Here is a 12,281-nt window from a genome sequence, read left to right as displayed (position 1 = left end):
TGCCTTTAGGGAGAGCTCAGGGTTAGGAGGAAGAGGGTGGGGCTGCCGTGCCCCCATGATGCAGGCCTTTTGCCGTAACACGCTGGGTGACATGAGGCACTGGAGGCAGCCTGTGCACTTGTCATCCAGGAAACCCCTGGGTGGAATGCTGAGGCCGGGCGCCCGAGTGGCCATAGCGAGCGGTCGGGCCTGGGAGCGCTGCATGTGAGAGAGTGAGCGGAGGAGGAGCCGGGGCCGCGGGGGCCACTCCCCATCGTGTGGCCGCCCGCTGGGCTGTGAGGAGGAGCATGCCGTGCGTCCACTACAAGTTCTCCTCCCAGCTGAGCTATGATGCGGTCACCTTCAGTGGCCTCCACATCCCCCTGTGTGACCTCAAGCGCCAGATCATGGGCCGCGAGAAGCTGAAGGCGACCAACTGCGACCTGCAGATCAGCAACGCCCAGACCAACAAAGGTGCATGGGGGCGGCGGGCGCGGGGCCTTGGGCACCTAAAGCTCCCTGTTTATCTGCAGATGTGTCCTGGTTTTGTCTGGGACAGAGTTGGTTTTCTCCCTAGTAGCTGGTGTGGTGCTGTGGTTTGGATTGAGAATGAGAGCATGAGAATAATGTTGATAGCACACTGATGTTGTAGTTGTTGCTCAGGAGTGTTTGTGGCAGTCAAGGACTTTTCCGCTTCCCATGCTCTGCCAGGTGCAGAAGAAGCTGTGAGGGGGCAGAGCCAGGAGAGCTGACCCAAACTGGCCAGAGGGCTGTTCCATACCATAGGGCGTCATGCTCAGTATAGAAAGTGGGGGGAGTTGGCTGGGGCTCAGCGATTGCTGCTCAGGGATGGGCTGGGCATCGGTCAGCGGGTGGTGAGCAACAGCATCACAAAGGGCATCACTTTGTGCTTTGTGTGTTCTTTTCTCATTAGTAGCAGTAGTATTACTACTTCTCTTCCTCTGCTGCCCTGTTAAACTACCTTTATCTCAACCCAGGGGTTTTACTTTTTTTTCCCCTGCAATTCTCTCCCCCATCCCTGTGGGGTGTGAGGGGAGGGTGAGTGAGCGGCTCTGTGGTGCTTAGTTGCCGACTGGGGTTAAACCACAACAAGATATTTAAACTATGTTCAGGAGAATGTCTGTGAAGAGACTTAAGAGCACAATGTTAGGGGTCCTAGGGGTGCCATTGGATTGCATGACACGCGTAGATAGAGATACATTTCAGGAGTCTTGAATTTTTCTATTTCTATTGAATGAAATTGTCAAGAGCTTTTGAAAAATGGTTAATTTGCCTGAAGGGCTTTTCTGCAGAAGGGTCTCTGAATTTTGTCTTCAATTGCTAAGGTACTGTCAGCTTCATGAATGCTAGCAGGCTGAATGGCCAACTGGCTGGCGTCACTACTGGAATAGTTGGGTCTGTGTCAAACAGAGCCTTAAAACCAGACTGATGGATGGTCATAAACTGTGATGGAGCCCAGTTATTATCCCCAGGAGAAAAAATGTTTTGAAATAGGCCAAACGTGGATTCTGTTACAGAAGGTGAGGAACAGAAAGCAAAGTTTTAGAAGAGAAAATGATGCTCATAAAGATTTTACCCCATAAAGTGTTACTGCAATATACATCATACCAGTTTTACAAAGTGTGTTGCTTTGTTTTCATCCGTACTCAGAATGCGGTGAAGAAAAAGTGTCTGCTTCCCTAGGTTCTGTTAAGCGTGGTGTTCCCTAAAGGTGAGGTTAAAGAAGGAGTATCTGTCATGCTTTAAAGAGCATCCCTCTTGTTCACCAGTGACCAGATCCTCCTCTAGGTCGGTTGTGTTGCCCGTTGACCTTTGTAAAAGGAGTCTAAAATATTAAACTTGGTGTATTAGTGACAGAGGTGCTTCCTGAAGCTTTCTTAAGGGTGTTTTCCATGTGAAAACACAAAAATCTCCCTGTGGTTTTCAGAGCAAAGCTAGAGAATACATTTCAGTGTAATGTATACGTATACCAAATTTTTGCTTGAAATGCATAACCATGAATTTCAGTTTTTATTCATCAGATGTAGATGCTTAAACTCGCTAAAAGGTAACAGGATTTTAAATGTCAGTGGAAAAAATGATCTGATGGACTCTTTTGAAGATGCTGGGAAGCTATACTGGATGGTTGGGTCCTATTTTAAATAGCAGGGGGGGCAGGGGTGTCCTCTTCCATGCTTACTCTAGAGGCACGTTCTATAAAGGCAGAGTTCTCTTCAAAAAGCCTGCACTCAGGAATGATGCATTTCAACTTGCCTCCTCTTAATTTGATCTGAATTTCTTGACCTGTCTTTTGGAATAGATGTTCTCACAGGATTGTGGAAGAACTGTAAACTCGAGGGCTCAGGATTCTGGAATGCTCTTTCCTGCCCTGTAACATTCTGACTGAAAACACTTGGAGCATGTGCTATTCTGCTTCTCAGGCAAAATACAACAGACCAACGTAAACAACAAACCCCAGCTGGGCCTCTGACCTGGTCTTAATGCAGATGGCAGGCTGTCTTCTGTGTTCTGTCAGTCCTGAGTGACCTTGGAGACCATTGTGCTGTTGGCAAACAACAAACTGTTTTAAAAGAACAGAAATGATTTTGCTGCTTGTGTTTGATGACCAAATCTGAAGACTTCTAGGAATGTCCCGTTAGTGTGTTGAGATGTTAAAAGCACAATGTTACCTCTAAAGTTTTGCTTTCATACCTGTGAAGGGATTCCCTGAAGTGATGTGTAATGTCATAGTACTATACATTCTTACAAAGTGACTACAGTTTTTGTCTGCATTTGTGTTGTTTTCAGAATACACAGATGATAATGCCCTGATTGCTAAGAACTCATCGGTGATTGTTAGGAGAATCCCTGTTGGAGGAGTCAAAGGTACCAGCAAAACCTATGTTGTGTAAGTATCCATACAGCATTGTACCCTTTGTTAGGGCTTTCAGTGTGTTAGCTGCTTTTGTGGATATATTAGTTTACAGAGGCATTCAGATTGCATCTTTGTTGTTAAAGCCACTGTTAATTTTTGTTGTCATGGGGTAGATTGTAATCATAGAATCATAGAATCATTTAGGTTGGAAAAGACCTTTAAGATCATCCAGTCCAACCATTAACCTACACTACCAAGTCCACACTAAACCAATCAAGGGTAGACTAGATAAACTAGGTAAACCATGTCCCGAAGTGCCACATCTACCCATTTTTTGAACACTTCCAGGGATGGTGACTCCACCACCTCTCTGGGCAGCCTGTTCCAATTCTTGACCACCCTTTCTGTAAAGAAATTTTTCCTAATTTCCAACCTAAACCTCCCCTGGCGCAGCTTGAGCCCATTTCCTCTTGTCCTATTGCTAACTACATGGGAGAAGAGACCAACACCCACCTCACTACAACCTCCTTTCAGGTAGTTGTAGAGAGCGATAAGGTCTCCCCTCAGCCTCCTCTTCTCTAAGCTAAACAATCCCAGTTCCCTCAGCTGCTCCTCATAAGGCCTGTTCCCTAGACCCTTCACCAGCCTTGTTGCCCTTCTCTGAACATGCTCCAGCACCTCAATGTCTTTCTTGTAGTGAGGGGCCCAAAACTGGACACAGCATTCCAGGTGTGGCCTCACCAGCGCTAAGTACAGGGGGACAATCACCTCCCTGCTCCTGCTGGCCACACTATTCCTGATACAAGCCAGGATGCTGTTGGCCTTCTTGGCCACCTGGGCACACTGCTGGCTCACGTTCAGCCAGCTGTCAACCAACACCCCCAGGTCCTTTTCAGCCAGGCAGCTTTCCAGCCACTCTTCCCCAAGCCTGTAGCGCTGCATGGGGTTGTTGTGACCCAAGTGCAGGACCCGGCACTTGGCCTTGTTAAACCTCATACAGTTGGCCTCGGCCCATTGGTCCAGCCTGTCCAGGTCCCTCTGCAGGGCCATCTGACCCTCCAGCAGATCGACACTCCCACCCAACTTGGTGTCATCTGCAAACTTACTGAGGGTGCACTCAATCCCCTCATCCAGATCATTGATAAAGATATTAAACAAGGCTGGCCCCAAAACAGAGCCCTGGGGAACACCGCTCGTGACCGGCTGCCAACTGGACTTAACTCCATTCACCACTACTCTCTGGGCTCGGCCACCCAACCAGTTTTTAACCCAGCGAAGACTATGCCCGTCGAAGTCATGAGCTGCCAGCTTCCCAAGGAGAATACTATGGGAGACTGTGTCGAAGGCTTTGCTAAAGTCCAGGTAAATGACATCCACAGCCTTTCCATCATCTACCAGGTGGGTCACCAGGTCATAAAAGATCAGCTTGGTCAAGCAGGACCTGCCTTTCATGAACCCATGCTGGCTGGTCCTGATCCCCTGGTTGACCTGCACTTGCCTGTTGAGTTCACTCAAGATGAACCGCTCCATAATCTTTCCCGGCACCGAGGTCAGGCTGACAGGCCTGTAGTTTCCCGGGTCCTCCTTCTGGCCCTTCTTGTAGATGGGCGTCACATTGGCAAGCCTCCAGTCATCAGGGACCTCCCCTGTTAACCAGGACTTCTGATAGCTGAATGTATCTGTCCCAAAGTCAACTTCCATGTTCAGGCCTGCTGGGACACAGGGTTCCAACTGCAGCAATGGTAACTTTTAAGATGATACTCTTGGGCTTGTTCAGGGGCTTGATTTTGCTGATACCCAGGATGTAGATCCTGTTTCCTCTGTCTGGAGAGATTCCTTGCTATGTCTGTTTGCTTTTATTGTTTTTATAGTAAAGACAGAGCCACATCGTAGTGGGAACTCAGAACTTGTTCCCATCTCAGAAGTGTCTGATTGTTGGGGTTTGACTCTTTCTTGCCTTTGGGGGAGGGAGGGTGGGATATGGCAGGTATTCTTATGCCCCAAGGCTGGGGGTTTTGCATCCTAGCTGTAGAGGAAAGACCAAGGGTTGCCAGCTGGCGAACCGTGCAAACAAGAAGTTCCATTCATAAGGGATTCGTATCAGTTTCCTAAAGACAACATCCATTTCAGGCAAGAGAAAAAGAACAATATCCCAAAGTGTATTGCCTTTTGTGCGAGTACGATGAAGGAATAGTTAATCCTTTCCAAACCTGAAATGCAGGAAGCAGTTTAGCACGTTGCCAACTGTTGCTAGTTCTCTTTCTAAGTCTGTTTTTACCCTAAGCTGATATCTGTGCTCCAGGTTTTAGTTCTGTATTCCTAAGATTTAGAGAGGACAGAGAATCAGGCGTATTGATTAAAATGACAGACACTCAAATGCAATCCTGCCTACAGCATTATTGCTGTCATTTCTGTATTCACACAGTTCAGTTGTGTATCAGCTACATTAGCATTGTTTGAATGGTCATGTTTTCCAGCCTTCTTAAAGATAGGCCTCTCCACCACAGTTAGTAGGTGTTATTAGCTTGTGGTTTTGCCATGTCCTTCTGATGTGGGTTCCCCATAAATAAAGTATACTGATGAGTTACAGTGTGTCTTGAACAAACAGTACAGCAGCATCCTGGTGCCTGTGATGCACTTGCCAGCCAAAAACCCTGAATTTGTGTGGCTCTGCCTGTAAACTTTGGGCATGTTACTGCAGCAGTTGTTGCAGTGCTTTCAGGCACTACTGAGTAATTGTGGACGCCACAGCATTGTGCTTATAAACATGGCCTTGTTTGGGGGGTTAATTTAAGTATGGATGCTCAGTGCTGCCTTGTGAATGCATCCTCCGTTTCTGGTTGGGTGGCACCCTCTCCTGGTATTGTAATGCTGCCCTAAAGTGAGAGGACAGATGCTGCTGGCATCAAAGCTCAACTAAATCCCTGTGTGTGGGGACAAGGAAAGAATGGCACTGCTGTTGTAACGTTGAAAACTAGCCGTGCAGATTAGCTTTTGATTCCTCTGTCTGGAAACATTGCAGAAACTGCTGGTAGAGTGGTTAATGTTTGGGAATGCTGACCGTATGCTGTAATGGTGGAGAGGCCTTCAAAAATGCATTACTTGCCTTGTAGTACGTTCTTGAAGGGAAATGTACGAAGAAACCACTGTGTGATAATCTCAAGCATTTCCTTGTACTTCCTCATCTTCAGGAGGTACGTGCTCTATTTTAAGTTCTGATCACCTCCATTTCTTCTTGCAGAAGTCGAACAGAGCCAGTGCGTGGACCATCAAAACCAGTATGTAAAACCACAGTCTCGCACTGTTTTTCTACACACGGCACTTAATTCTAAACAATGTAGCCTTGTATTAATTTTCCAAACAGTAATTTCATCTCTTTTGCAGTAAAACAGAGTATATGTTGTAAATAGAATGTATTTGATTCAGCATAATAGTTTGTATGTTTGTATCGGTTGTTGTGTGCTTTTTGATTCTTGCAATACAAATTGTCTGGAGTGCATTTTTTTGCCATTTTCACATTGTATCACTTAGCTGTTGTTTTTAAACACTTTTTTTTTGCCTAATTGTTTTTGAAAATGTGATGAAAACCCCCTGAGAAACCATTATTGTTCAACTTGGTACTGTTTCTTACTTTTGATTTGGGTGTTCAAACAAATACGATAAGCCACGTATCCCATATGTTTTGAGGACAGTTCTGTGCAGCTAAATGATTCCTTTCCATGTCCTTAAATACCTGGGTGTTTGTTCCTAAAACTGTATGATTGAAGTGATATTCTTTGGGCCCCTCTGAGTGAATAAATGTCTTTCATAGATTGCCGTGAAATTAAACATCGTTGCTACACAAAGTGCTATTGTAAAGTTCTGCATTTGATCTTTCCACTTTCTCAGATGAAGCAGTTTAGTTGAATAGTTTGTCTGCAAATGAAAATACCTAAACCCCAGTGTATAAATTTTGGCACAAGGTTAGAGCCTGGTGCATTTGTGGGTAAAATCCCTGTCATTTGTCTTCACTTCTGCCTGCAGTATGCTTTTGGAGCTGGGTGACTTCAGGGTTGGATGCTGCTTTAATTTCCCAGAAGTTAAGCCTTTCTTTAGTGTACCACCGTATGATTCTAAACATATAGAGAAGGAATGATGAACTGGAGTGAGGAATCATCTTCTGCATGTAGAGATTTTTTTCCCCAGAGTCTGCTAAAACTGCTCCCTTGAATTCTTCCACTGCGTTAGGCACTAAAGGACAAGAGCATTTTCCAAGGAAGGGTTTTACTCTCTTCTGATCCAGTTAGTGACCCCTTGAGGAGAGCTGTTCATTTTACATTGTGAAATGTTATTCTACGCTTTTGAACAACTTCAGGCATAATAAGCAGTGATTCAAGTGTCTTTCTGGTAATGTTTTACTAGTGTAAGCTTAAGTGCTGCTTGTGGCATAATAGACTTGAGTATACTGGAAAAGGAGCAAGCGAAGAGTTCCCCTTTTTCCTTGTGGAAAAATTGCCCTCCAGTCATTAGTTCTCAACAAACACAGCAGTCCATTACGAACCAGTGGCCTGAGGACTTCATTCCTGCAAGCTGTTCCATAGGTAGCTGGGAGGGAGGAGTGTGGCTGCAGTTTATTCTCAGAAATTCCTTTTTAGCTGAAAATTGGCAGCTTCCTTACCCCTTTGACTCTTAAGCAGTTGTGAGCATTTGACAAGGGTCCCTCTCTGAGATAGTCTGGAGCAGTAAGTTGATCTCAGGCGGGTTTGGTGAGTTTGGTTTCTTCTCATTAACCACAGAGGCACTCTGGAGCTGTCACAGGTTTGGACACTTTTTTGAACAAATACAGATTACACTGGGTTGGAAATGCCTCTTTCTGTGACACTCAGAGGATACAATGCAGCCTTTCAGGCTACAGTAGAGGTGAACTATTGCTGTGTTTTGATTGTAGAACTTGAATATGTGTTTAATGTTTTGTGAACAGATTGATGACTCTTCTGGATGTATTTCTCTGACCCAGCTTATTAAGGTGTGTATATATAGATACGGTCCTGGTTTCAGCTGGAATAGAGTTAATTTTCTTCCTAGTAGCTGGCATAGTGCTGTGTTTTGGATTTAGGATGAGAAGAATGTTGATAACACACTGGTGTTTTAGTTGTTGCTAAGTATTGCTTATGCTAGTGAAGGACTTTTCAGCTTGCCATGCTCTGCCAGGTGGACACAAGCTCTGCTGCCCAGCAGAGTGCCGTAGTGCAGGGGTTTGCAGATGGCAACATAGTGGTCATAGGCCATGACAGTGAGAAGAAAAAGCTCTGCTGAAATGAAAAAGACAGACAGACAGAGTTGGGCAGCACATCCCAAGCAGGAGATGGCCCTGGAGTCCCACAGGGAATTGGCCATGGCTTTAGGCACAGTGGTGGAGATGCAGACCAGGTCAAGGAGGGAGAGCTTGAGGAGGAAGAAGTACATGGGGGTGTGGAGGCGGTGGTCACAGGCTATGGTGGTGATGATGGGGCCGTTGCCCAGGAGGGCAGTCACGTAGATGCCCAGGAAGAGCCAGAAGTGCAGGAGCTGCAGCTCCCGCGTGTCTGCAAACACCAGGAGGAGGAACTCAGTGATGGAGCTGCTGTTGGACATCTGCTGCCTCTGGGCATGGGGACTGTCATTGGAGAAAAAGATAGTGACAAGTTAGGGGAGACTTCTCTGAGCAAAATGAAAGCCATTTCCCATAGACACTCCCCCTGTCATACATAGACACCCTTTTCTTTTTCTAGCAGACCTTCCTTGAGCTCTGTGCCTGAAGCCCTGGTTGGTGCTGGCCGTGTGGGCCATGAGGAGCAGGGCATCTGCCCACAGGCTCTTGAGAAGTCAGCCCTATTCTGCAGCAGTGGGCAGGGACAGGGACCAGTCCTGGCTGTTCAACTGTGTCAGATGACTGTATCCTGTAAGATCCTGTAAGCTGTGGGATGTACCAGCTTCAGGAGATCCCTCCAGGAACTGCACCGGTATTGTCCTACAGCCAGTGACTTACCATGTCAAGGGCTGTGAAGATCTCTCCTGCAGTGAGCTCTCAGCATCCTCCCACCCCACACTGCCTTTAACCTCTCTCTGCCTCCCTCCTCTCCCCTCCCTGCCTGCAGGCACTGCGCTCAGCCCTGCTGCGCTTGGCACAGGAGCTGCTCCTGGGCAGAGCTGTCTCTCTGCAGCGCTGCCCGCTTGCCAGGAGCTGCCTGTGTCCCAGGAGCCCGGCCCAGCTCAGCAGCACAGCACCAGCCCAAGGCAGCACTTGCTCTGCCCCTCTGGGCTCCCTTGTGTTGTCCCTGGGGCTGCAGGGGAACCTGCTGTGACACAGCCTGAAGCCATCACTGATGCTCCCTCCCTCAGCTGAAAAGAGGGACTTAGTTTCAGTTTTCAAGATCCCAGCTTCTTGTTTAATTCATTACAAGAGTTGGCTGTTCACTTTGCAGTGCCTCTCTCTGCCTGTGGTCATTTGCTTGTACACCCCCCTCAGCTTCCTTGACTCCCGCCTTTCTCCACCCTTGCCTCCTCCCAAACAAGGGACCTACCCCTGCTTATTTCCCCCCCCCCCCTTGCTCCCATGTTTGCCACACCTGGGAACAGATGTGGTCATTCAGGCGCTGTTAGCTAGGTCGTCTTGGACTTCCATGCCATTACTGATGGGGTTTCCTGGGTACTGCTGTCTCTGCCAGATTCCTCTCCCCAAAGTGACCACAAGTCTTCCTTCAATTTTCTGTCAAGTGTGGCCACCTCTCACATCAATCCCCCTTAACCACCTGCAAAATCTGGGGCTGCAATAGCAGAGTATCCACAGGAGACAAGCTGTCCGCTCTAAGGCCGCCTTCTGTCTGCTCTGAGCAGATACTGGGCACCACCTTCAGGTCCATTCCAAAATCCAAAGCAGCCTTGAGCCAGTTGGTTTGGGGCCCAGCTCTGGTGCCCATGAAGCCATGCTACGCCTCAAGGGCCCTGAGAGCAGCTCTTCCACTTTCAGGCAGAGCCTGCCCTGCCATCCTAGGGACCAGGCTGCACTCGGCTGGGTGCCTCAGCTCTATCCCCACAAGCCAGGGTGGCAGCAGGAAGCTCCCGCACCTTGCACGCCCTTTGAGGCTGCCATTCTTCAAGCCACTGCTCTCTGCCCTCCGGGGACCCAGCCCTGCTCAGCAAATGCAACGCACGTGCCTGGCTCCTGCTTTTCTCCCAGGACTGCCCTGCACTCCAGCATGTGAGCAGCTGTAGCTGACACCCGGCTGCCCCACCAAGTCTCACTGATACCAATGATATCCTAGCTCTGGGAATGGACCCAGGCTTGTAGTTCATCTTGGTTGTTTCTCACACTGCCTGCCCTGCTGTACAAGCATTTCAGATATGCTCCTGAGCCCTCCCTGCTCCCAGGAGCAGGGTAAATGTTTCCATCCTCAGGCGATGTATGCAACTTGGATGAAACCCGAAGATAATAATGCAGAAGAATTGGGAAAAAAAAATAGAAAAAGAAAAGACAAACCCCAAAACCCAGAACTGACAGTCAATGTATTAACTCCCACTTCCAACAGAAGACTAAACAGAAACTAACACAAAGCAAGTGGGGAAGGGGACAGAAAATAGCAGGAAAAGGCTAATCTCACTGCTGCAGTGCTGCATGTAAATTACAGTGGTTTCCTAAAACCCAATGGCTTGGCTAAACTCAAAGTTCAGCCAGGAAGGATCACAGCTGTGCTTGACCGCGCTAAAACAATGGGCATGACTCTGCACTTCTGCAGCCTCTAAGGACAAATGCCAACCAGAGATCCCTGCACTTACTGAAATAGTCATACTAAACCAAAAAGGATCCACTTGCTTGCTTTGGCTGCAGGAACAGCAGGACAAATTTGCAAGTGTAGAATGACAGTGAACATAAGGCAACACAATGAAGAAATACACAAAGCATAAGATTTTGTGCGTCTTCTTTTCAAAAACAACTTCACTAATTTTAGTTTTGCTGCTTTAGTGTTCAACAAGAATTGGTAAGCTTTCCAGTGATTTATTCCTGCCACACACAGATCCAGGTTCTGCTTTGAAGTTCATACAGGGATATGTGTATGAAAAAAGAGAAACCAAACCAAAAGCAAGACCAAAACCCCTCTCTGTAGACCAAGACCTGAGGTAGCTTTAAGAATGCAGCTCATTGTGCCTCCAAGACCAGAAGCACCTGAGGCTGCAGAGCTTTTACAGGGGGAGGGAGAGAGGACTTGTGAAGAGAGATGCAAGGCTTCCACCCTGCGACAGCCACCCACAGCCCAAATCAGGGACAGTCAGAGCAAACAAGAAGGGAATGGGTTTGCTTTCTCTTTCATTTACTTGAATTACTTCTAACTAACTCTAAGTCTTCCCTCCCACTCCAGGATTTTTCCTTTGGTTTGATTTTTTTTTTGAGACTTCTATGTTCCCTTATGGTAAGATGCTACTTAGAAATGTAATACAGACATGCCAGGGAATACACGAGGCTAAAAGAATCTTAACTTTACTTATGAACGTGTGATTTGAGTTTATACACAAAGTATAACTAGTAAAGTATAGCTAGTAAACAAAGAGAAAAATAGCCATGCAACTGTCCATGTTCCAGAATGGCTTCTGCAACACCCCCCTCCCCAAAAGGTACTCCCCTTCTAGCTTCCCAAAATGGGAACTACTCTTTACAGGATACTATCAAAGTATTCTCATCCTTTTAAGAGGAAGATGTTCTAACACTGTCTGTGTCTGGCTACTCCTTCTTCACTTTTTTCACAGCAGGTTCCATGTGAGCAGATTTTTCATGATTGGTGTCCACCTTCCTCTCCCACGCGCTGTATCTTTCCTTTTCAGATGGATGTCGGAAGGCAGCAGATCTGCCATAGGGAGCTTTCTTATCGTATGGTGGAACTTCTCTGTGTCTCTTAAAATACTCCCTTTCTCCTTGCCCTTGAGGTGTTGTCCATTTAGTGGGAGACTGGGCTCTAAATACTGGAGATCTTGACCATGAATGGGATCTTCTGGATGGGGGTGACCTGGACCTTGACCTGTGATAACCATGTGCCCTTGACCTAGAATGAGAGCTGCCACTCTTCCCTTTGCCTCTTCTTGGATATGGTGGTGATCTTGAGTAGGAACGAGGACAGGAACGTCTATATGATCGAGAGGAGGAGCGAGTGCAGGAAGAATTGGATCTTGATTTGGAGTCGGTATATGAACTTCTAGAGCAAGATGAAGTACTGCAAGGAGACATGGACCTTAGTGAAAACAGAACACACAAAAAAATACTGAAGGTAGTTCAAAACAGTCACTCTCCCCAATTTTTTTCCTCCCAAATTTGGTTTGGGTTACTTTTTCCTCTCCGTATACTTACATCAAAGCTTCTTTCAGCTGCTGACATGATGCTACTGCAAAGTGAAGAACTTGCTAACATGTAAGAGTTTCT

At 47.0% G+C, this 12,281-nt stretch overlaps 1 protein-coding gene across 1 annotated transcript; it reads left to right on the top strand.

The window, feature by feature from the left end:
- Positions 1 to 287: 287 nt before the first annotated feature.
- LOC142595928 (E3 ubiquitin-protein ligase RBBP6-like) lies at positions 288 to 12,061 on the top strand. The gene is made up of 5 exons (XM_075724801.1): positions 288 to 453; positions 2,788 to 2,887; positions 6,096 to 6,132; positions 7,815 to 7,859; positions 11,912 to 12,061. Exons 1-5 carry the CDS (start codon positions 288 to 290, stop codon positions 12,059 to 12,061), a joined length of 498 nt encoding a protein of 165 aa, XP_075580916.1.
- The last annotated feature ends 220 nt before the right edge of the window (positions 12,062 to 12,281 follow it).

Source organism: Pelecanus crispus, chromosome 25, assembly GCF_030463565.1.
Source record: "Pelecanus crispus isolate bPelCri1 chromosome 25, bPelCri1.pri, whole genome shotgun sequence".
Lineage (NCBI taxonomy): Eukaryota > Metazoa > Chordata > Aves > Pelecaniformes > Pelecanidae > Pelecanus > Pelecanus crispus.
The sequence above is the reverse complement of the archived record's forward strand: the minus strand, read 5'-3'. Positions and strand labels throughout refer to the sequence as shown.